The following is a 22,638-nucleotide window of genomic DNA, read 5'->3' as shown; positions in this document are numbered from 1 at the left end:
CTCGAAGAGCAAATCCTGCAGAAGACACTGGGAAGAAGTAGTGGGGTGAAGGGGAATCAGGAGCTTATGGTCCTTGTGAGAGGGAAGCTGAGGGCCCCAGTGTTGACCTGGCTGCGAGGGTCCCACACCTCCATGTGGTCACCTGCCAGCCTGGCCGGGTGCTCGGTGGTAAAGCGCAGCAGGACGGGTGAGTTCAGGACGCTGGTGAAGGACTGTGGGCAGAGAGGGATGTGGGCAGGAGGACAACCAGGGAGGGGGAAAGAGGCTGAAGTCTCCACGAGGTTGCCTTCGGGCTGAGGAAGCCTCTCCCCACACAGCCATTTGTCCCAAATTAAATACAGACGTCTGTGTCTGGATTTATTAATGTGGGTCTTGTTAATGCTGAGTGAAGTGAGTCCTGTTCGTCCTCGAACAGGCATGTATTTCCAGAGAGAAACTGGAAAAGTCCCATACTCGAGGCACATTGTACCCGGGGATTGAGTTCTTCTCTTTTCTTTCCTTCTCTTTCCGTAGATACGTGAGTGAACTGCATCTCACCAGATTAAAAGGGAATGAAGGAGGCACTTACACATTTCAAGTGTCCAATTCCGATGTCAACTCTTCCGTGACTTTTAATGTTTATGTGAACAGTGAGTAAAGCGAATGGTTCCTTATCTTTTTATTTTTTATTATTTTAAGTCGTGGCTGGTGTTTGTAACAGCTGCAGAACCGAGCTCATTGTGTACTATGTAAATAACGTCTCATGATAATTTTGACCTTAACAAAGACCCCGTGGTTTGGTGGTTGGAAGAATGTGTGTGAGGACCAGTTCCTTGGCCTACATTTCACTGACCACACGACCTTGTGGAGGTCACTCGGATTCTGGGTGCCGCCTTTGAAGTAAACAGAGGAGCCATAGAAGTTAAAAATAACAGGCGTTTGCGGGAAAATGTATTATTATTGATTGTTGAAACGGGGAGCCAGAGGTTGAATAGGACCTGGTGGTGTTCGTTGGGAGAGAGATGCTATCAGGCTCTGACATGATTTCTTTGTCACAGTGCTTTCTCTTTCGGGGTTGTGATATTATTTGTGTTTAGATTGTTCTCCCACTAGGATGAATGCAGTATCGATCAGGCTCGACAGGACCCTTCTGCAGAGCACGTGGGTACTGTGGGAGAGGGAGCAAGTGGTTTAGGGGGTAGCAGAGCTTGGGGCACGGAAACCCAAACGCCTAGGTTCTGCCCTGCTGCGCAACATTGTAGAGAAACGTCTTTGCACAGAGATTGAGGCCGAGGGCGCATGCTCACCAGCAGGGACTCCTGCCCCGTGCAAAGCTGCTTCCTCGTTCTACTCTGGGGCCTATCTGCACATCCAGGGAAGGGAGCCGTGTCTGCCACACCACCCAGGGGACCAGGGGACAGCAGGCCTCCAAAGAGGCAGAATTCCAGAGGAGTGGTCGGCAAGATGACCATGGGAATTTGGATTTGGGTGTGTGTTGGGGGACTGGGGGTGAGGAGATAGTCTGGAACATTCCCTAGGGAGCAACTTAGAAACTCTCTTGAGCCCTTTGTGTGTGTTGGGCTGCAGGAGGGCCGTGGGAACAAAGGATGGGTGCCAGTTTCTTGTCCGCAAGGAGCTTACTGTGAAGTCCTTGTGCAAGTTACTTCCTTGATTGCAGCTCGGTTGGGGTGGGGGAGATCCAAATACAAATGAAGACAGGAGAGTGATACTCAGGGCGGGTGTTTGATTGCCAATGTGGAGTCTTTTAATGGCACCCTCATTTCCAAGAACAAGGTGTTCTTAGGTGTTAGATAAAGAGGGTCACATATGTGGAGCTAAACAAGTTTCTTCACTCCAGGCTTTGTCAGAATCCTTAATGTGCTTCCAAATCCCCGGAAGGGGGTTTGGGATGGAGTGCACAGCTCAAAGGGCTCTGACCACAGAACTTACCCTTTTTGAGGAAATCGTGTTAATTAACATCTCAGTTCCTCAGAACAGTGTTGATGATACGGCATCTCATTGGCCTGAATTTCAAATATCTCCAGATTAATTCAGATGTTAATCAGAGGCGCTTAGCATATTACACATGGGCCAAATTACCTGCTTCTGAAAAATCTCAATATTCAAGTAATTTAAGAGGCGATTACAGGTAAATCAATATCCTTACAAGCATCCTAAGCTTACTCTCCACACGAAACTGGATTTTTGGGTGCTCTAGTGTGGCGCTTAGCCAACTGTGGTAAAGGTTGCCTTTTTAAAAAAATTTCTGATTTATTCTGGATCAGTACTTGCTACAAAATACAGTAAGAACCAATCCCTAGGAAGGTGAAGTGAGTAAAAACAGACATCCGCAACATCCAAATTTAAATTTTTTTTTTTTATTGTGAGACTCAGTAGCTAGAAAAATTACTCTGTCCAATTTCTCCTTGTAAATGCTTATTTTGGTTGGTTGCACTCACCCCTCTTTGGACAAGTAACATCAGATCACGGCCACGGCCGGCTCCATAGACTTCACTTGGAGAAGCTCAGCAGTTGGAAATTTTATAAAATTAAGTGCCATTTGCATCTCTCTTTCCCTGGCTTCAAGGTCAAGGAAGCATGAAGCTCTTGTCTCTTTTCTTCCTCCTCCTGCTTCCGTTTGCTAGTGTGATCTGCCGGTTGGCTGCGAGTCCCTGAACTTCGAAATATGTCTCTGAAGTCACCATTCTTTTTCTCTGGTGACAAAATTGCAGCCGTTTTCCTTACCGGGCCAGTTTGCTATCCAGCAAGAGCAGCGTTGGTCACCTCTTTTTTTATTTTCTTTTTTAAAGATTTATTTATTTGACAGAGAGAGAGACCACAAGCAGGCAGAGAGCAGGGGGAAGCAGACTCCCCACTGAGCAGCGAGCCTGATGTGGGGCTCCATCCCAGGACCCTGAGATCATGACCTGAGCAGAAGGCAGAGGCTTAACCCACTGAGCCACCCAGGTGGCCCTTGGTCACCTCTTCTGGTGAACTCAGGCCTGTTTGAAATGAGATGGGAACCAGCATTAAGCTTCTCACATGATTTTTTTTACCCCCTGGATTCCCTGTTGGGGAAGAAGGCCTTTTGGTTATGCCGGGGCCTGGGTCTCGGATCCTGCAGTTGCCAAGCTCCTGTGGGTCACGCGGGGCACACAGATAAGAGCGGTGAAGAGTCTCCCCACTTAGGGTAAGTTTTTCAGGAAGTCTTTCGTTGCTCTCAGTTTGTTACAAACACTAACTGACCAAAGACACTTCTTCACTTACCTAATCCTTCGGATTTCTCGAGCTCCAAAGGCCTTGACAGGGGTGGTATTTTTGTGTGAAACTTAAAAACATCTACCTCTTGTGAAGTGTGTCCAATCGGTCTTTACAGATAAAGGTAGCTAATTACTTCGTTGTTGTTGCTGTTTTTAATTGAAAGAGATTTTGGAATGGTAAAATCCAAAGTATTCAAAAACAGTTTTGAAACTTAAAATTGGAGCAGTTGTGTCCATTTTGACATAATGTTTTAGCTGAGCCAAATGCTCCGTAGATCTGCTGTGTGATTAATTCTGTAAATAAGCTTAGCCCCAAGGATGAAAGGAATTCGGCTGTGCAAAAATTAGAACTGATAAAAATCAGAATAATAAATGCATAATATTAGTGCAGAAATTCAGTGACTTTTATTCAGTGACATTGATGCATAATTGCTTAATAGATTCAGTGCTGAGAAATGCTTATGAAAATCCATGATTTTGAATGGTTGAATGTTTGATGGTTGAAAAAGTCATTTGTTTTAAAAACCCCACATGTAAATTTGAGTACACTGGGTGTGTGCGTGTGTGTGTGTGTGTGTGTTTTAATTGCTTATGTGGGAGGCTTTAAAAAATACCATATTCTGTGTTAGAGAAAAATATGTAGCATATTCAACTTGAAAATGTTTTAAGTCTGTTTTTACCTTCTCTAACCAAGCTATGATTTCCCTGGGTCTGTGCAGTTGGCTCTGTGGCATTAAAGGTGATTTATAAAGGCCAGGAGCTGTATAACATGTTTGCTGTTTTTCAGCAGAACTTCCAGTGCAAAGTGATGGGAGGTTTTTTGATTTTGTTTAGAGAGAGTCAGAGAGAGTCAGAGAGAGTGGGATGGGAGTGGAGAGGGGCAGAGGGAGAGGGAGAGGGAGAGGAAGAGAATCTAAAGCAGACTCCACACCCTGCGTGGAGCCCGACGTGGGGCTCAATGATCTCACACCCCTGAGATCATGACCTGAGCTGAAATCAAGAGTCGGATGCTTCACTGACTGAGCCACCTAGGCACCCCCCCCCCCCGCCTTTTTTGAAAGGGGACATGGGGGGTGGAGTTTTCATTAAAGAACAAACAACAAAAGCCAGTGATTCCTTTGCATTGAATTTGCATTACTACAATCACCATTGCCAGGCTTGTGGAAGATGTATACCGAAATCAGATTCTTACTTCTAAAAAGAAGTTGGAGATCCTTGGTGAAAATGGCCATTTTCTTGCTTTGCAGAGCAAAATTGGGAGGAAAGTAGAATTCTGAAATCTATACAACCCCCCAAAAGTGCCTTTTTTTTTCCTCTTAAATGTATTTAACTACAATGACATAATATATGCAAAGTGCTTTCCTAATAGGACCTAGTCTTTCCAAAATTCCTGGAGGTATTAGAAAAAAGCAGCACCACCAAGATTCTGTAGGTAGCCTGAGATACTCAGTTAGAAACCCATGGACTCCTTGCTTAACAATAACTGTCACACAGTAAGGTTTTTACCAGATCCAGGACAAATAAAGGGCCAAATGTACATTTTACTCTAAACGATACATTTGCTCTTTCCCCCTCTCCTCCCAATCTTTCTGGAATACATTTCAAATGTTTTAGTGGACTTAAATGTTAATCAGTAATGTACATATTTTACAAGTTTATTTTGGCATATAATTTCAGATAATCCCATGTGAATCGTGAAGGAATGTCCATAATTGTGGAAAGTATAATTAATAGGATAAAGCAGTTGTTTTTCAAACACCTGGAACAATTTTGAGAAGATCCAATAGACTTTTTTTTCAGCTCTTTTGGGGGACACTTGACAAAACTGAAAGATATTTGAAGTGCATACATGACGACTTTGATACATGTAAACATTTTGAAAGGATTCCCCTGCCCTTCCCCCCTCCCCACCCCCGCCATCAAGTTAATTAACACATTTGTCACCTTACATGTTTACCCTTTTTGGTTTTGGTTTTCTGGTTTTTTTGGAAGGCGGAGTGTTTGGTGTGTTTTTTTTGTGGGAACCTTTAAGTTCTACTTTCTTAGCAAATTTCGGTTATATAATACGGTGTTACCAACTGTAGTTGGTACACCTACTTAGAACTTGTAGAAGACGGGTAAGTTCTAAGGAGCTAATGAATTATAATTCATTAGCTCCTTAGAACTTACCCGTCTTCTGCCTGTTCGTATTCCTTTAATGCCTCTCCCGATTTCCCGATTTCCCCTGTCAACCACTTTTTCTGCTCTTTGATGAACTTTTTTAAGGGATACCACATAGTATTTGTCTTTCTGTGGGACTTACTTCATGTCACATAATGCCTTCGAGCTTCATCCATGTTGTCACAAATGGCAGGATTTCCTTCTTCTTCTTTTTTTTTTTAAAAGATTTTATTTATTTATTTATTTGAGAGAGAGAGAGAGAGAGAGACAGAGTGAGCATGAGCAGGAGTAGGGAGGGACAGAAGAAGCAGGCCCCCTGCTGAGCAGAGAGCCCGATGTGGGGTTCAATCCCAGGACCCCAGGATCATGACCTGAGCCAAAGGCAAATGCTTAACCAACTGAGTCACCCAGGTGCCCCTGATTTCCTTCTTTTTAAGGCGGAATAATATTCCAGTGTGTTTGTGTATGTGTGTGTCACATTCTCTTTCTCTAGTCATCATCGAAGGAAATTTAGGTTGTTTCCATACCTTGGTTGTTGTGAATAATACCGCAGTGAACATAGGAGCACAGGTCTCTCTTCAAGGTGATAGTTTCGTTTCCTTAGGATACATACCAAGAAGTGGGATTGATTGCTGGATCAGAGGGTAGTTCTATTTTTAATTTCTTAGGGAACCTCCATGCTCTTTTCCACATCACCTGTACACTTTGCGTTCCCAGGACCAGTGCGAGAGGGTTCCTTCTCCATACCCTTGTCCACATTCCTTCTTTTTCTTTTCTTTCCTTTTTTTTTTTTTTTGGTAATAGACACGCTAACAGTGTGGGTGATAGCCCATTTTGGTCTTGCTTTCCCGGTAACCATAATGCCTCTTTAAAACGTTATCGGTCACGTTTCCTGATAAGCATTATGAATCTAAAATTTGTGGTACATGGTCTCTCGGGGTCAGAAATAGGTCTCTCCTCACTCTTAAAGGTCCACCCTTTAATGACAGAGCTGGCGGGTTGAGTCAGAGGACTGTGGTGCTCAGGTGTGGTTAACAGTGAGGGCAGGTGGGACGAGCAAGATACCGAGAACCTGGGGCTTGCCTTCACTGTTGGGCTTACGTGGTAATGTTAACCTAGATTGGCCGTCCAAAATGACTGCTGAACTGCACCAGATTAACCCTCAAAGTCACTGACTCTACTTCAGAGTGTTCAAAGAGGGTTGAAACGATTTGAGGAAATGCTAAATAATGCATCATTTCTAAATCACCATATCATGTAATTAACATCCGGTCTGGTATGAGCAATTATTTATAGATCGCACCGTGTGTACCCGCATCCGTCCGAGTGATAAGTCACCCAGAATGAGGTCTCTTGATGAGAAAGTTCTCTTGGACCTCATTTGCAAACTTTGGGCTGCCTTTTTACATTTTTGGCCTTAGTTCAATCTAGGTGTGGGTGGTTAAGCTCTCCTTCTAAGGAGAAGCCACCCTGAAGGGTAACGCCTTGCAAACAAAGGAGCACGTTTGCCGAAGGGGAGGGCGAACCTGTCAAGTCCGCTGAGTGGAGACAGGGCTGGGACTGTCTCCCAGCCAGCACTCTAGGTCACATACCTGGCTGAAGGGCTCAGGGACCGTCACCCAGGTTTAAATGGTAGTGCGGGGTGGCCCTCAAGGATTGCTCCAGTTGGGGACTCGGTCTGTGCCTTTCAGAATTGCCATGAGATGAGAGCAGAGTTACTAGAACTTTGCCTCTTCGGGAGATAGGAATATTTTCTACCTTCTGTCTCCCTTTTTTTAGGGCTGATAGGACCTTCCAAATATTTGGGTGGCCAAACCGTGTCCAAACCATACTTTCATTAGAGCCTAAACATTTTAAGGCTTACGACTCACCCACTTGACTGTTGAGTTTTGCTTGAGAGGCTTTGCTTTTCAGTTTTGTTGTTGTTGTTGTTGTTTCTTCCTACAAGATGGATTCTATTATATCTACTCTGGGTTTTGTTTTTGTTTTTTTTTTTTAAAGGAGAGAGGGAGAGTGCAAGCAGAGGGGAGGGACGGAGGGAGAGAAAGAGAGCCCCAAGAGGCTCCATGCCCAGCCCAGAGTGGAGTCCCATGCAGGGCTTCAAGCCCATGACCCCAGGATCATGATCAGAGCTGAAATCAAGAGTTGGATGGTCAACCGAGTAAGCCATCCAGGCGCCCCCAAATTATTGGAATTCTTAAACATGAAATAAAATCAGTGCCGGATTAGAACTCCTTTCTGATTTATTTACTTGCCTTGGAGAATTTGCTATAAGGCTATCATAGTAACCAGAAATGTAGCTTGGTTTGTGCAAACGTTTGTATACATGTGTTCTTCAAACAATTTTTTCTTATTAAAAAATGTTAACGTGAGGGATAGGAAGTGGAAATAAGCAAGTTTTAATGGTACCTCTTGAAGTATTTACATTTTATAGATTATTATTGCTAATATAGCCCTTACTGTATATGTTCTTCCTGAGCATTTAAAAAAAAATTTTTTTCAACAAAAATGAGGTCATATTGCTTTATTAGCTTGTGTTTTGGTGCTGAATGCATTGTGCACACCTTTCCATGACATGGAATGTTCTTTTGCAACCTCCTTTTGGTATCTCATTGCATGGATTGTGCATAATTTTTCTTACCCCACATCTGGCACAGTTTTGAAACACTGTGGAGTACGGATTGGTTTGCAAATGATGTGACTGGGGTTTTAAAGAAGCCCATCAGTTGCTTATTTAAGGTTTATAATTATCTTGTTTAATCTCAACTGAGCGACCTTGCCTAAGTGCCTGGCAGTAAATAAGGTTATCATCTGTCATTATCTTCCATGCTCCCATGTCTCAAACGTATGTCACAGAAGATACACTGTGCTGGCTTTTGGGACAGTTCTAAATTAAGGAATAATTTTCAGATCTTCTTCCTGGGGTTGCCAATCCATGTAAAAATAGGCACTTGTCTTTTTACATTCATCTTTTTATAGGTAGTGTGTGTTCATTGGTGATACCTAACAGGATCTGAGCTCTGTTTTTATTCTCTATTACTGAATTTGAGATGAGTTTTTGTTGTTCAATTTATGAGTGTTGTTTTGATGTGACACTTTCATACCTCTTCCTCCTAATGAAGATCTCTGTGGCTACAAGAATTGCTGGAGACATTTGAGTGGAAAGAAAAAAGGGATCTCATGGCAGCCTACATTTTTTTTTTTTTTTTAAAAAGATCTTGTTTATTCATTTGACAGACCGAGATCACAAGTAGGCAGAATGGTCGGGGGGTGGGGTGGGGTGGGGGCAGGCTCCCCGCTGAGCAGAGAACCTGACGTGGGGCTCGATCCAAGGACCCTGGGATCATGACCCGAGCAGAAAGCAGAGGCTTAACCCACTGGGCCACCCAGGCACCCCGGCAGCCTACTTTTTTTTAAGGTAGAATTGGATCATCTTACGTTCTGAAGAACATTTAGGAAGTGTGTCGGTATCTCATGATCGGTATCCTTCGTATCTCATGAGAAAAGGTGGTCTGGTTTTGCTAATAGGGGGATCTAGTAAAACGCTGAACCTGTTTGATGACAGGTGACCTGTGCAGATGACCTTTGTTGTTGTGGTCTGGCCCACGTTTCACATTTATGGCAGCAAAGCAGGAGAAGCAGGTTTAAGTTCTGTAACAGGTCAACTTCTGCTAGGATTTGACCCTGAACTTGGGGCATCATTTTCTGAAAACAGTATGAGGACTTTCCTTCCTATGAGTGGAACTTGGACAATTTGGAAGTTTCCTTTCCAGCGGAGCCAGATTATGTTTTTACATCAAATTAGCCCCCTTCGTGGATACGTGTGCACAGGTTTACCTATAATTTAGTGTAGATTTAAATTAACCCAAGAAGAGATACAGAATTCTTCCAAGCGTTTTATGTCCATAACCCTTATCCTGCACTTCTGAATTATGTCACAGAATGAATTCACTGCTTTTCCTGAGTAGAAAACGAGCATTTAACCCATGGCTGCCCTCCATGTTGTGTGTCCATATCCATTCTCTGCCTGTCTGGGTCACGTACATCCATTCCGTGGTGCCCCTGGAAATCAAGCAGGGTGATTTTTTTTTTTTTTTAAAGATTTTATTTATTTATTTGACAGAGACACAGAGAGAGAAGGAACACACGCAAGGGGAGTGAGAGCGGGAGAAGCAGGCTTCCTGCTGAGCGGGGAGCCCAATGTAGGGTTTGATCCCAGGAGCCTGGGATCATAACTTGAGCCAAAGGCAGAGGCTTAGTGACTGAGCCACCCAGGCACCAAGCATCGTGATTCTGGCTGAGGAGGGTTTTCCGCCGGTTTACTGTTTTAACGTAATCTCAGGACTGGGGAGATCTTTAATGGCTCTATAGACAGAATAGTCCTGGGGCCAGATTCTGCCTACAGCCAGTTTTTGAAGGGCACATAAACTAAGACCTTTTTTTGAATGGTTGAAAAAAGAAATCAGAGGATTTTTGTGAGACATGAAAATAAAATTCAAATGTCAGTGACCATAAGTAAAGTTTATTGAACACAGCTGTGCACATTGGTTTGCATCTCTGGCTACATTTGTGGTATACAGTGGCACAGTCGAATATGTGCAGGAGAGACCCTAGGCCCTAAGGCCCACAGAGCCTGAATTATTTACTGCTTCAGCCTTTACAAGAAAAGTTCGCTTACCCCTAGTTTAGAATATCACTTCATTAAGAGGGTGGGGTTTTGTTTGTTTGTTTTTAATGGTAAACACTCCTGTTAAAGACAGCTGGATACAGGTGACTGTAGTTGAAGTTTTGTTTCATTTGTTAAACAAACTTCTACCAAAGTGCCCATATGCCAGTTTCTGGCAAATTTTTTTTTTTTTTTTTTCCCCTTAAGGGAGGGAGAGAGAGGTGTCAGGGAATGGGAGAGGGAGAGAGAGAGTCTTAAGTAGGCTCCATGCTGCGCGGCTGAATCTCAGGGCCCTGAGATCATGACCTGAGCCGAAACCAAGAGCCCTTAACTGACTGATCCACCCAGGCGCACCCCCCTGGCAATCTTTAAGACAAAAGAAAACGAACATACAAAAACCAAAAGCAATGTGTAAAAACAAAGTACATTTTCAAAATCTCTCTTCTGGGGATTTTTTTTAAAGTATACTTTTATATAAGTAAAAGTCAACCTGCATTTTTTTCGTACGCCTGTTGCAGCTGATCTAAGTTCCTTTATCGCAGCGGTGTTGCCGCAGGAGTTCGACCCAGGCCCGGATCGTGTCCAGTTGCTGCACAGCATTGCTGTGCATCCATTAAACGCCAGCCGACCCACAGCTGTAAAAACAAAATGCATCCTCACGATCCCTCCTCGTTTAGTGTTTTATTGTTAGGAGACTGCCCTCTGTGTTCTTTGCGGATGGTAGCATGTGGGCAAGTGTGCATTTACGGCAGGAGCTGGTCGAGGTGGTCAGGGGCGAGAGGAGCTTCGCTCAGAAATGCTTCCCCTCTGTTGCTTGCGCCTCTCTTCCCACCCCCGCCCCAGCTCTCATTATCTGTGCTGTGTTCTTAAAAATTTGTTTTGTTCTTGCCTTCCGTATGGACCTGATGGTGGAAAGGAAAAGGAATGTTTTTCAAGATCACATATCTTTGGGGGTAAATCGGCAAATGGTTAGGATTTTTAATTGCATGAGCCATAAATTCTCCGTGGAGTCATAAGCACTCTGAAATCAGCCTACGAGTTGATCCGTGTTGTTGGAGACACTGGAATGACTCAGGTCCATGATGCTTTGAAAGGAGAAAAGGCTATTTTCTTAATCTCCGTAGGAAATACATAACTCATGCACCTCTTAGGCTTATCTGAACCTCCAACTTGGGAGGAATTAGGGAATGTGTCATTTGGTATAGTGCTGATTGCAGAATATCTCCGAAACCACAGCTCAGATTTAACCTGGAGAATTGCAGAGTTATGTATCTTTAAAAGCAAAATGCATATTTAATGCCTTACACAGTGCATTGAGGCACTTACAAAATGCAGATGAGCCCAGATTTTCATTTTTAGGAATCAGATTTGTACCTAGCTCATTCTTTATGCATTAAACACTTTCATAGTGCAACTTGCCATGTAGAGCTGAAACTGTACTCATGTAATTTAGCCTTTTCAAAAATGAGGTCTGTCATCACCAATGTTAGGGACACGGCTGGGATTAGGGTGAGGCGCCTGGGGTGTAAAATTTAAGGAGGTGCTCACTCACGGTGCCAGCCCTGTATTAGCAAGACCTTGAGAAGGGTGGGTGCCTTCTCCAATTCCACACCCTGTGGGCTTCTCTTGCCTCACCCTTATCCCGGCCCTGATCAGGGTCTTTTGTAAGTACAATATAAAGGCACCTTGCTGGGTCAGATCCTCAGCGTTCTGTATCTCTGGGATCTCTGGAATTGGGGGGCCGGGGGTGGGGGCAGGGATGTCTGTTTTAATTTTTTTCTTAGTCCTTCGAAGGCACATTAAGGTTTAAAGACTTTCTGAGCTTGGTTGGCCAGGCTAAGGACCAACAGGACAGAAGCTGCTCTGCTAGCCTCGGGTTACAACCGGCCCGAGACAGTAGCTTAAAAACCTGCCCAGTTAACCAGCACTTGGGAACAAGTAGGCCAGCCGGACGGACGCGCCAGGCCTGGCCCTTGTGTAACTGCTAGCAGGTGTCCCGCTGGAAGGCTTGGATCTGGAGCATTTGTAGCCAGAGCGAAATGTAACTGATTATGTAATTTTGAGCTGGTCCAATTTTTTTAATTAAAAAATGTTTTATTGGTTCATTATTAGCTAGCTGCATGTTCGTGGTAAAAAAAAAAAAAAATTAGAAAATAACTCAGAAGAATAAAATAGAAACTATCCATAACCCCGAGTACCCAGGAGTAACCATTGTTAACATCTTAAGGTACCCCTTCAGCTTTTTTTTTTTTTTTCCTATTGAGTTCATATTTAATTCCACTCTGAAAAATCTGTTGTGTGGCATTAGGAGGGAATGTCGATATGAGGGAGTTGGTCTTAGGACCTTGATCTATGACCCATCTATGTCCTATCCAGTTACCTTTGGCATCTCTGTGTTTGCCCACCCCTCTCCCCATTAAACTCAGTGTTTAAGCACAAGTCACACGGCCAGTAGACGTGTGGCAGTCTCATGGGCCCACTATTATAAAAGAGTGGAAATTGCATCCCTACCCAGCAAAGTCCCCATCAGGCTCTCCTCCCAGGTCCCTTCTTGGGATTCTGATAGAATTCCTTCAACTCTGAGGATCTTGGTTCTTTGGAGGGGACTTCATCGTTCAGACAGCTCTTACCCTGTTTCTGCCCCAGGTCAGACTCGACTCTGAGGTACCAGTGGTAAGATGAGGTTCTTCCCAGGAGAGCATAGAGTCTGATGGAGGAGGCAGACCAGGATGTTGCATAAGAGGGTCAGGTGCTCCAACGCGCTGTGGGAATAAGGAGGGGAGACCGACCAACTTGGCTTTGGAGAATTGAGGATGGCTTGGAAGAGGAGATGACACTTGAGAAGAGTCCCAGAGAGCCCTGCCTTATGGCGCCCGCCGTCTTCAGCAAATAGCATTCTCCTAAAGTTCCACTGTTTTTTTGTGTTCTGTCCTACTTTTCAGCCCCATCACACAGTTGCCCATGATAATTAAATGAGACTTGCCAGATGGATGCTTTCGCAAGACGGTGGCTCGTCTTCTTGCTCTATTTGTGAAAGCTGGCATTGGATCCAAACTCTCAAGGATGCCCCTACCTTGAGATCGCTTTGCAGTGCCGCTCGTGTGTGTGTGTGTGTGTGTGTGTGTGTGTGTGTGAGCCAAATGGCCTGGCCGTCCTCAGGGCCAGGCTCCGTGACAGGTGGGTGTGCCGCGCGTGTGGACTCTGCTTCCCGCCAAGCCATTTTGCCTGCAAGGAGGTGAGGTGCTGAGAGGCTGTTCTACAGTGCCCCCCTTGCTTTGTAGAAATCAGCCCCTAAGCCTCTGATCTGTCAGTCCTGCCTTCTCACCACCTCCGTTTTTCCTATCCGTTGCAACATGATTGAGGTCAGAGTCCCAGTGCATGGGGGTTAAAACACAAGCACATTAATTCTCACACTATCTTAAGCCGTTTTTAGATCACTGAAAAGAATATTCAGAGGGGCAAAGACAGTTAATGTAATTGGTAGCAGACTTGATTAACCAAAGGGAGGTACTCTGAATAGAAAATAGTAACTGAATCGTTAATAAATTAATAATGAATAAATCTGTTTCCTATCTGAGAATCCTGCTTCTTCGTGGACTCGATCTCATTTAATTCTCGTAGTATCGCTGTGAGATGGTACTGTTGTTGTTCCCACATGACTCATGAGGAGACTTGATGGAGGGCAGAGGATTGGCGAGCGTGGGAGCCCGTGTGCAGGTGCGCCCGCCCTGCGTGCAGCTCCCAGAGTTCTGTCCTGATGGCGGACTAAGGACTTGGGGCAAGCGCATCCCCGCCCCTGCTGTCAGATTCTACGGCTTAGTTTACTTATTCTTAAAGGGTTAGAATCCTTCAGATATATTTCCAGTAGAACAGCTGAATGTAATAGGGCGCCTGTGGCTCATTCGGTTAAGCGTCTGCCTTTGGCTCATGTCATGATCCCGGGGTCCTGGGTTCGAGTCCCAGGCTCCCTGCTCAGCAGGGGGTCTGCTTCTCCCTCTCTTTCCGCCTGCCGCTCTCCTGCTTATGTGCTCCCCCCTCTCAAATAAATAAATAAAATCTTCAAAAAAGAAAAGTAAAAAGAACAACTGAATGTATTTTCCTTTCCCTTTTAGAAAATCTCAGGAATTCACAGTGCTTCAGGCACTCTTGATTGAATACCTGTTGATTATTGTCATTACCCAGAAATGTCAAATTAGAGCATTCCTGCTGAGACAACTTAGCTTTTCAGTGATTGTACACAGGTTTAGATGTACGTATGAATAAAACTCTTGGGCTGGTTTCCTGTTATAATTTTCTGTCCATATTTTGCATTTGAAATACAAATTTGGAGTTAAAAGCCCATATTGTATTTTACTCTTATGTTTTGGCTTCTCTAAATAGGGTGATTCACTTCTTTTATTTCCAGCCACTCCCTTCTGCCCCTCCCCACCCCAGAAAGGACATTCCTGTAGAAGGGGGTGGCGGGGGAGGGGGCCCTTCTCTTTTCCTGTGAGTCCTCTTAATTTTATCCACTCCAGTCTGCACCATTACTTGAAATTCCTGTGGCAGATTCAGTCATTTGAAATTCTGATGGCAGGAATCTTAAACAGGATTTCCACCTTCACAACAGTCTGGAATCCTAAAGTTTGGGTTAGAAGCAGTTTTTCAGCTTCTGCCTCACTGGAGACTGAAACCCGGCCAGTGGTCCTGCGAACCCCACTTCCGTCGTCCCCAAACAGGAAGTTTCTCAGGGGACCCCCCCCCCCATTCTGCATTGTAGACCGTCTACACTGGGGCCGGGCATCTCTAACCAGGAAAGCCTTTCCTGGTCTGTCCTGCACCTCTGCCTCCCTGTGCCTCCCACACACAGCTTAAGATTTCTCCCCCCTTGAACGTGTTCCCACAGGGTCCTCCTCTTCAGCCTCAAGCAAAGTTCTGAGGATTCGAAAACTGTGTGTGTGTGTGTGTGTGTGTGTGGAGGGGGGGCGTTGTGATGAAGTTTTCCAGCAGTCTGATGAATGGCCATTTCTCTCTTCCTGCAGCCAAACCAGAAATCCTGAGTCATGAAAGTCTCGTGAATGGCATGCTCCAATGTGTGGTATCTGGGTTCCCAGAGCCCACAGTAGATTGGTATTTTTGTCCAGGAACCGAGCCGAGGTGAGAGGATTATTTTGGGTACTACTTGACACGCATGAGGGAAGGGCTGCAGTGTAGTTGCGTGTCAGATAGATTTTCAGATTTTTTTTTTTAATTTGTTTGATTATATATTTCTATCCATGTGGCTTTGGAGGGGGGGCATAATTGCTGTATTTTTTGTAGTAGACGTTAATTTTGTTTGCAGGAAAATGATTACTGAGTGACTTCTCTTCTTTTGGTGGTTATCTTTTGGATTTATCATGCAATTTCTAGCCTGCAGGTAGATAAAGCAATTTTCCAGGACAGAGTAATTAGATTTCCATTCTATACACAGGAGGCAATGTGTGTGGGAAATGCGGCTGTAGTTATCATGAAAAAAAATTGCCTCAGAAGTTAATTGCCAAGTTACCAAAAAGTAATGATTGTGCAGTTACAACATACGTACGGCATGTGTAAGCTCTGTGTTTTTAAAAGGTTTTCTCCTTGATTAGGCGCCCCTGAACACAACACATCTGGCATTGTGCTTCCTCTCCCTCCCGGTCTGCACTTAAGCCTTAAATTGTCCTTTCACATTACCTGAAGATGAAAATGGGGTCACCCTGGCTGTTTTTATCCATCAAATGCTATTTTGTGCTCAGGCTTTAAAAGCCCAGTGTAACATCACAATTGAATAGTCAGGATAATAATAGAAATTTTATTTTTTCATGGAGTAGTCCTTTTTATCACAACAACTTGGAAGAGGTTACATAGGATTGTTGTTTTCCGCGGAGCTTTAGTAGAATGTTTTCTTTGGGAAACAGTAAGGAGGACTCGAGCGCCCTGGAAAAGCCGTACCGTAAAGGCAACCCCAGCAGTCACTGTCGCCCATACAGCAAACACTTACGGAGCACCAGCTGTATGCCAGATGCTGGTCTAGTGAGCAGAATGCACCTGAGTGCCTGCTTTGTGAGTTCATATCTAAGGGGTAGAGGTGAGCAGAAGACAAAATAAACAGTTAAATGCTAACGAGGAAAATAAAGTGAGGTCAGGGACTAGAAAAGTGTTAGGTATATGGGGGACATAATTTAAAATGGGGTCCTTTGGGCTTTGTCCCTGATGGGCTTTCCCACTTGGAGTACAAGCCATGGTCTAGCCTCTGTCTCCTCCATAAAACCTGGCTCAGGATCTCAGCTGCTGGGGCGTTGGGAGCCGCCCTGTCTTCATCTTCGTAGACTTGAACTCTTGCCTCCTCTCGGCTCTTTTCTTCAGCCCTCTTGTCCCCTTCACAGTTCCTTTATCAGGTCTACTGTGTGCCAGCCATCTTTTCTTTCATTATTTCCAGCCCTCTCAGTTACCCTCTAACGCGGGTCTTACCGTCCCCATCTTCTAGCTGCAGGAACTGAGTCCTGGAGAGTTTTAAGTATCTGGTCCGTAAGGTGTTTGAATAAGGATTCAGACTCCTGTCTTGGCTCACGGCACCAGGGAAGGGCCCATCCATCCTCACACTCTTGGTTGTAAGAGGAAATTTCTGATGATGACCCACTAGCTTTGTTGTAAAAGTTCGCCAGGTCGAGTGTGATTGAGCAGTGAGCGAAGTTTTTTGTTCTTTTTTTCTCTCCAGATGTTCCCTTCCTGTTGGACCAATGGATGTGCAGTTGCAAAACTCCTCTGTCTCACCGTCTGGAAAACTCGTGGTTCAGAGCTCCATTGATTATAGTGCATTCAAGCACAATGGCACGGTCGAGTGTAGGGCTTACAACAATGTGGGCAGGAGTTCTGCCTTTTTTAACTTTGCATTTAAAGGTAACAGCAAAGGTATATTTCTTTTTAATCCAATTTTAAGGGGATGTTTAGGCTCTGCCTACCATATCAGTCATGATTTTACGTCCATTCCATCAATGGCCATGTCATTTCTGGTAATCTCGACATTGTCCCATGCTGTCATCAAACTCACTAAGTTTCATTCTGTACTAGTTCATTGGTAACACGTATGCATTTATGTGCGTGCGCCCATATGTACATATGCGTGCATGTGTATGTGTGTATGTGTGTATAGTGAATTGCATATTTCCAGTCATTCTCATTAAAAAAGGGGTACAGAGGGAAAATAGGGAAGTGCATTTCCCTTATAGCCAAATATAACGAGAATTAGGGCAATTTAAAAATTAAAATTCAATTTATTTATTTATTTATTTATTTTTAAAGGATCTTATTTATTTATTCATTTGACAGAGATCACAAGTAGGCAGAGAGACAGGCAGAGAGAGAGAGAGGAGGAAGCAGGTCCCCTACTGAGCAGCAAGCCCAATGCAGGGCTCCATCCCAGGACCCTGGGATCATGACCTGAGCCGAAGGCAGAGGCTTTAATCTGCTGAGTCACCCAGGCACCCCCAAATTAAATTTAACTTAAGATTTTAGTTATTGAAAATCATGCATTTTAACACATTGCCAGACACTACGTCCGAAAGTGAACACTGCCTTTTATGAAGTTATGTCACTGAGCTGTTTCTTTCTTTTCTTTTTTTTTTTTTTTTTTGATCTATTTCTTTAATGTTTGTAAAATTTGATTCATGAGGGACTAGCTCTCCTACCATAAGTTAAATAAATGATCCTTGTGGGCAAATTGATGAATTGGTATGAAGTTAGAGGACAAAGAAACCGGGCACCCACCTGTGTGGGGTGTAGTTTTTGTTTTCTCGAACTGGCGAAGGTGTGTGCCAATGAGTGGTACACTTCCAGTTTTTGAGTAATGAGGGGAAGAATCTTACATTGTTCTTCATCCAGATTTTTTTCCTCGGACTGGCAATGAAAAGAATACTTTAAACATGTTTTCTTGGTTGTAGAAGAAATTCTTGCTCAGTGTAAAAAATTTAGACAATACAGGGAAGCTTAAAGAAGAAAATAGAAACTATCCATAAAGGAAACTTCTTAAAGTTGTCTGAGGCAGGAATTTGGTTGAAGTACAAAGTTCATCAAATGTTGCTTTTCATGGACAAAACAGCATAAAATTCTTCTTGTACTACAGAAATCTCAGCTTCCACAACAGTCTGGTTTCAAGTTGTTATTTCAAAAGATTCCTTTGAATCATAAGAATAAGGTGATATGGGGTGCCTGGGTGGCTCAGTGGGTTAAAGCCTCTGCCTTCAGCTCATGATCAGTCATGATCCCAGGGTTCTGGGATCGAGCTCCGCATCGGGCTCTCTGCTCAGCGGGGAGCCTGCTTCCTCCTCTCTCTCTGCCTGCCTCTTTGCCTACTTGTGATCTCTGTCTGTCAAATAAATAAATAAAATCTTTAAAAAAAAAAAAAAAGTAAGGTGATATTAGCAAGGCAAGGAGCTGATGAGATCCGCTTGGCTTTGAACCCTGCTCCTGGGCTGTAAAGGGGAGGGGGATGGGTGAGTTTGAGGTGAGGTGGTTGTGGCGATGATCCATCCCTGCTAATCGGTTGTGATTCCACATTCCCCTTTCATTCTAGAACAAATCCATCCCCACACCCTGTTCACACCTTTGCTGATTGGTTTTGTGATCGCAGCTGGTATGATGTGCATTATCGTGATGATTCTTACCTACAAATATTTACAGGTAATCCTTCATTTGTTCTCCACCCTCAAGGCTGCAGTGATTGAAACATTAATCATTAAAAGATGGTGTATCTCTCCCTTTCTCCCCCCCCGACCAGAAACCCATGTATGAAGTACAGTGGAAGGTTGTTGAGGAGATAAATGGAAACAATTATGTGTACATAGACCCAACACAACTTCCTTATGATCATAAATGGGAGTTTCCCAGAAACAGGCTGAGTTTTGGTCAGTATGAACATGGGCTTTCCACGTAACCTTTTTGTGTGCACGTAACAATGGCTTTAGGGAACCCCACTCGCTTCCTCTGTTCTTTTCATCTGAGACCAGTGACTATTTTCCGTGACATTTCACTGCTTTTGATAGATTTCGCATAAAGTGCATTAATGGAGAAATGTCTCTAGACAGACTTGTCCTTAATTCCCTAACAATTCCTTCATTGTTGACTTGGAAATTACCCAGGTGGTCCTTTGGCCCCCCCACCACCATTTACTCTCTTCTCCTCGGCAGGGAAAACTCTGGGTGCCGGGGCCTTTGGGAAAGTGGTCGAGGCTACCGCATACGGCCTCATTAAGTCGGATGCCGCCATGACTGTCGCCGTGAAGATGCTCAAACGTAAGTTTCCCCAGGCTCCTCCATGCCCTCAGCATTGGCTTGCCGTGTTTGCTTTTTGCTAAAATGAAACATTTTTCTCATTTTAGCAAGTGCCCATTTAACTGAACGAGAAGCCCTAATGTCTGAGCTCAAAGTCTTGAGTTACCTCGGTAATCACATGAATATTGTGAATCTTCTTGGAGCATGCACTGTTGGAGGTAAGATTGTGACCAAATTAACTTTTATTATCTTTCAAATTATCAAAAGAGGGGAGATTTTAATATGATTTCAACAGGGCTTGATTATATCAGACTCTTGCCAGATTTTCACCCAGGTTGCTACCTCTTGCGAGATTTCACATCCCTTCTCCTCCAAAAGCTGTTGTTCTTAAGAATGGGTATTTTAGTTTAATCATCAGGGGATGGGACAGCCCAGGACACACCCTGGTTATTGTCATAGCCGTTGCATCGACAGGGACCTCTTAAGTCTCCTGAGAACGTCTCTCCTCTCTCCCAGAAAGCTCTTCTTTTCCAAGTTTGATAGTTTGCCAAATCGTAGTCGGTCACTAAAGGGTTACTGTTCATTTGCATACCACAATCAAAGGTAGACTTTGAAGCCTACCAGTTCTCAGATACACACCAAATGAGGCAAACACTTCACTTCTGTAAAAAACTGGATTTCCAGTTGAGCAATTCCGAAGCAGAGCCTTCGGTCAAGGATGTCTGTGACGTTTCACATTTTGGTCTTAAAGGAGCAAAGATATGTAACACGAGCTCTTCCTCGAGATGTATAGGGATTCACGGTCAAGTTGACGGCTTAGAGAATTTCTTAAAACAGCCCCATACACGTGGCTTCCACATCGTGACTTGTTCATGAAAGTTTCTGCCCAAGTCGGTTTGTTGTCTCTGAACTTGAGAGCGGCAGCGTGAGGCACCTTCACCGCATGGAAACCTTGGTGGCAGGTCGCACTGAGGAGGCAGGTCACACTGAGGAGGCAGGTGATGCCCTGCCACTCAGGTGCTCGCATGCCCCCTGGGGCTCGGCTCAGCTGGCTGTTCTGTGCCATTGGTTTTCCTATTATGCCACACTTTGTGCCCTTCGTCATTTCCATAATGACCTTGAGAACGCATGAAGCTCTGCTACAAACAAGCCACTCAAAGGGTTCGTGCGGGAAATTTGTTAAGGGTATAACGTTGAAAGCAGTAACTCTTGTGTGTGATGCTGGCAGTCGAGCTGGGCCTCCGAGCACGGATGTCGCTTAGGACATCAGGTCCAAGGAGGCTTACCTGGAGAGCTGTGCTCCCCAGAACACTGGTTCTCAGTAGGCTTAGCAATGAACCGGAATGAAAATGGTTATGATCACCCCTGAGTGTATTTATGGGTATTGTTTCTATAAAACTCACCTCTTTTTAAACTTCCTTTATATGCCTGTAGGGCCCACCCTGGTCATTACTGAATACTGTTGCTATGGTGATCTTTTGAATTTTTTGCGAAGAAAACGTGATTCATTTATTTGCTCAAAGCAGGAAGATCACTCCGAAGTGGCACTTTATAAGAACCTTCTGCATTCAAAGGAGTCTTCGTGGTAAGACTGATTTACATAAATAGCTGTTGATAGGCAGTTCGTGGGGTCATAAGGGTTTGCAATCAAGGCTGATTCTTTAAACAAACGAACAGAGGTACTTTAAGGCGCCAAATCAGAATTATTAAATCATTTAGGTGTCATCAACAATTTGGAAGTTTGAATAGTGTTTGTAAAGATTTAAGTAGTGTTAAACTTAGGTTTTTTATTGATTTTTTTTTTTTTTTGGATGCATCTTTCATTTTTTTCTAAGTGTTAATTCTGTTCCGTGGAATGAATTCTATACCTGTTTCTCTTATCATGGCTCTATTTTTTTTTTAATATTTTATTTATTTATTTGACAGACAGAGATCACAAGTAGGCAGAGAGGCAGGCAGAGAGAGAGGAAGGGAAACAGGCTCCCTGTTGAGCAGAGAGCCTGACGCAGGGCTCGATCCCAGGACCCTGGACCATGACCTGAGCCGAAGGCAGAGGCTTGAACCCACTGAGCCACCCAGGCGCCCATGGCTCTATTCTTCTGTGTCATTTTGTTTATTCTGTTGGGCTTGCTACTTTATGTATCTCTACAGTGAGACGCTGCTTATAAGGGAAAATGTTAAAGCCTGTCAAGTTGTCTTGGTAAATTTCTTGAAAACTTTTAACAGGGTTGCAAGAGAGCTCTGAACATATCTCGGCACATAGGTTTCTCACCATCTACCTCTGAATTATTTCTGTATACCTTGCCCTTTTTTTTTTTTTTTTAACTCCTCATGCTATAAAAAGGCACAGTGACTCTAACACATTGTTAACAATTCTGTACCTTATTTTCATCGCTTTCCTCTTTAATATTGTTCTGAATTTGAATGGTGGATAAAGAGTTTCAGATTCCTTTAAGAACAGCTAGTGTGGCTTACAGTCAGAAAACATTCTTCTCGGGCGCCTGGGTGGCTCAGTGGGTTAAGCCGCTGCCTTCGGCTCAGGTCATGATCTCAGGGTCCTGGGATCGAGGCCCGCATCGGGCTCTCTGCTCAGCAGGGAGCCTGCTTCCCCCTCTCTCTCTGCCTGCCTCTCTGCCTGCTTGTGATCTCTCTCTGTCAAATAAATAAATAAAATCTTAAAAAAAAAAAAAAAAGAAAACATTCTTCTCTGCCATGCCTGGTCTGTTCTTTCCAAAGGTAGAACCACCATGGAGGAAGATTTCCTAGATCACCCCGCCCAACAGAAATCCTTTTCATCATGCTTTATACTTTAAGTATAAGTATACTTTATACTTTATATTTTATAATCCCTTATACTTTATATTTCTGAAGTTGTTTGGAGGGTTTCTCTTCTCCTTTTTTATTCATTCTGTCCTCTGCATTTTGAGACAGCAGGACTTTATTTCTTAAACTTCACTCCAGGCCCTCGAGAAGACTTTAGCAACTATTACTGATGGGCAGTTACCTTTTAAAGCTCTTTTTTGTACCCCTGGCTAAAGTTTTAAACCCCAGATGAAGCCTTTTTATTTTACCTTTTTTTTTTTTTTTTTTAAAGTCCTATAGACTTAGGTGGTGTCAAGTGGGAGTAAAATACGAAACAAACCACCTTTTGTTAGTTTCTCCAGAGCATATGCTCTTTGTGTGAGTAAATGAGCCACTTTGCCTTATTTCTGAAACCTTGGCCCCATATCTGTTTCTCAACTTTCTGAAATAATGGCCCAAATTGTTCAATCCGATGTGGTGTTCTTTGTGTTTTGGGATCCCATAT

At 43.8% G+C, this 22,638-nt stretch overlaps 1 protein-coding gene across 4 annotated transcripts in view; it reads left to right on the top strand.

Annotated features, from left to right (window-relative positions):
- Window positions 1–22,638, top strand: part of KIT (KIT proto-oncogene, receptor tyrosine kinase) — an 87,550-nt gene that overhangs the window by 53,876 nt on the left and 11,036 nt on the right. For 2 of the 4 annotated variants that reach the window (XM_044225774.1, XM_044225773.1), the window contains exons 7-14: window positions 514–629; window positions 15,087–15,201; window positions 16,781–16,962; window positions 18,635–18,741; window positions 18,839–18,965; window positions 19,248–19,352; window positions 19,439–19,549; window positions 20,766–20,916. In XM_044225774.1, coding sequence (XP_044081709.1) covers window positions 514–629; window positions 15,087–15,201; window positions 16,781–16,962; window positions 18,635–18,741; window positions 18,839–18,965; window positions 19,248–19,352; window positions 19,439–19,549; window positions 20,766–20,916 — 1,014 coding nt within the window. Of the gene's footprint in view, window positions 1–513; window positions 630–15,086; window positions 15,202–16,780; window positions 16,975–18,634; window positions 18,742–18,838; window positions 18,966–19,247; window positions 19,353–19,438; window positions 19,550–20,765; window positions 20,917–22,638 lie in introns of all 4 variants that reach the window. The other 2 variants (XM_044225772.1, XM_044225770.1) reach the window with 1 other exon arrangement.

The sequence above is a fragment of the Neovison vison genome, chromosome 11, assembly GCF_020171115.1.
Source record: "Neovison vison isolate M4711 chromosome 11, ASM_NN_V1, whole genome shotgun sequence".
Lineage (NCBI taxonomy): Eukaryota > Metazoa > Chordata > Mammalia > Carnivora > Mustelidae > Neogale > Neogale vison.
Note: the sequence above shows the minus strand (reverse complement) of the source record. Positions and strands in the feature narration are given on the sequence as shown.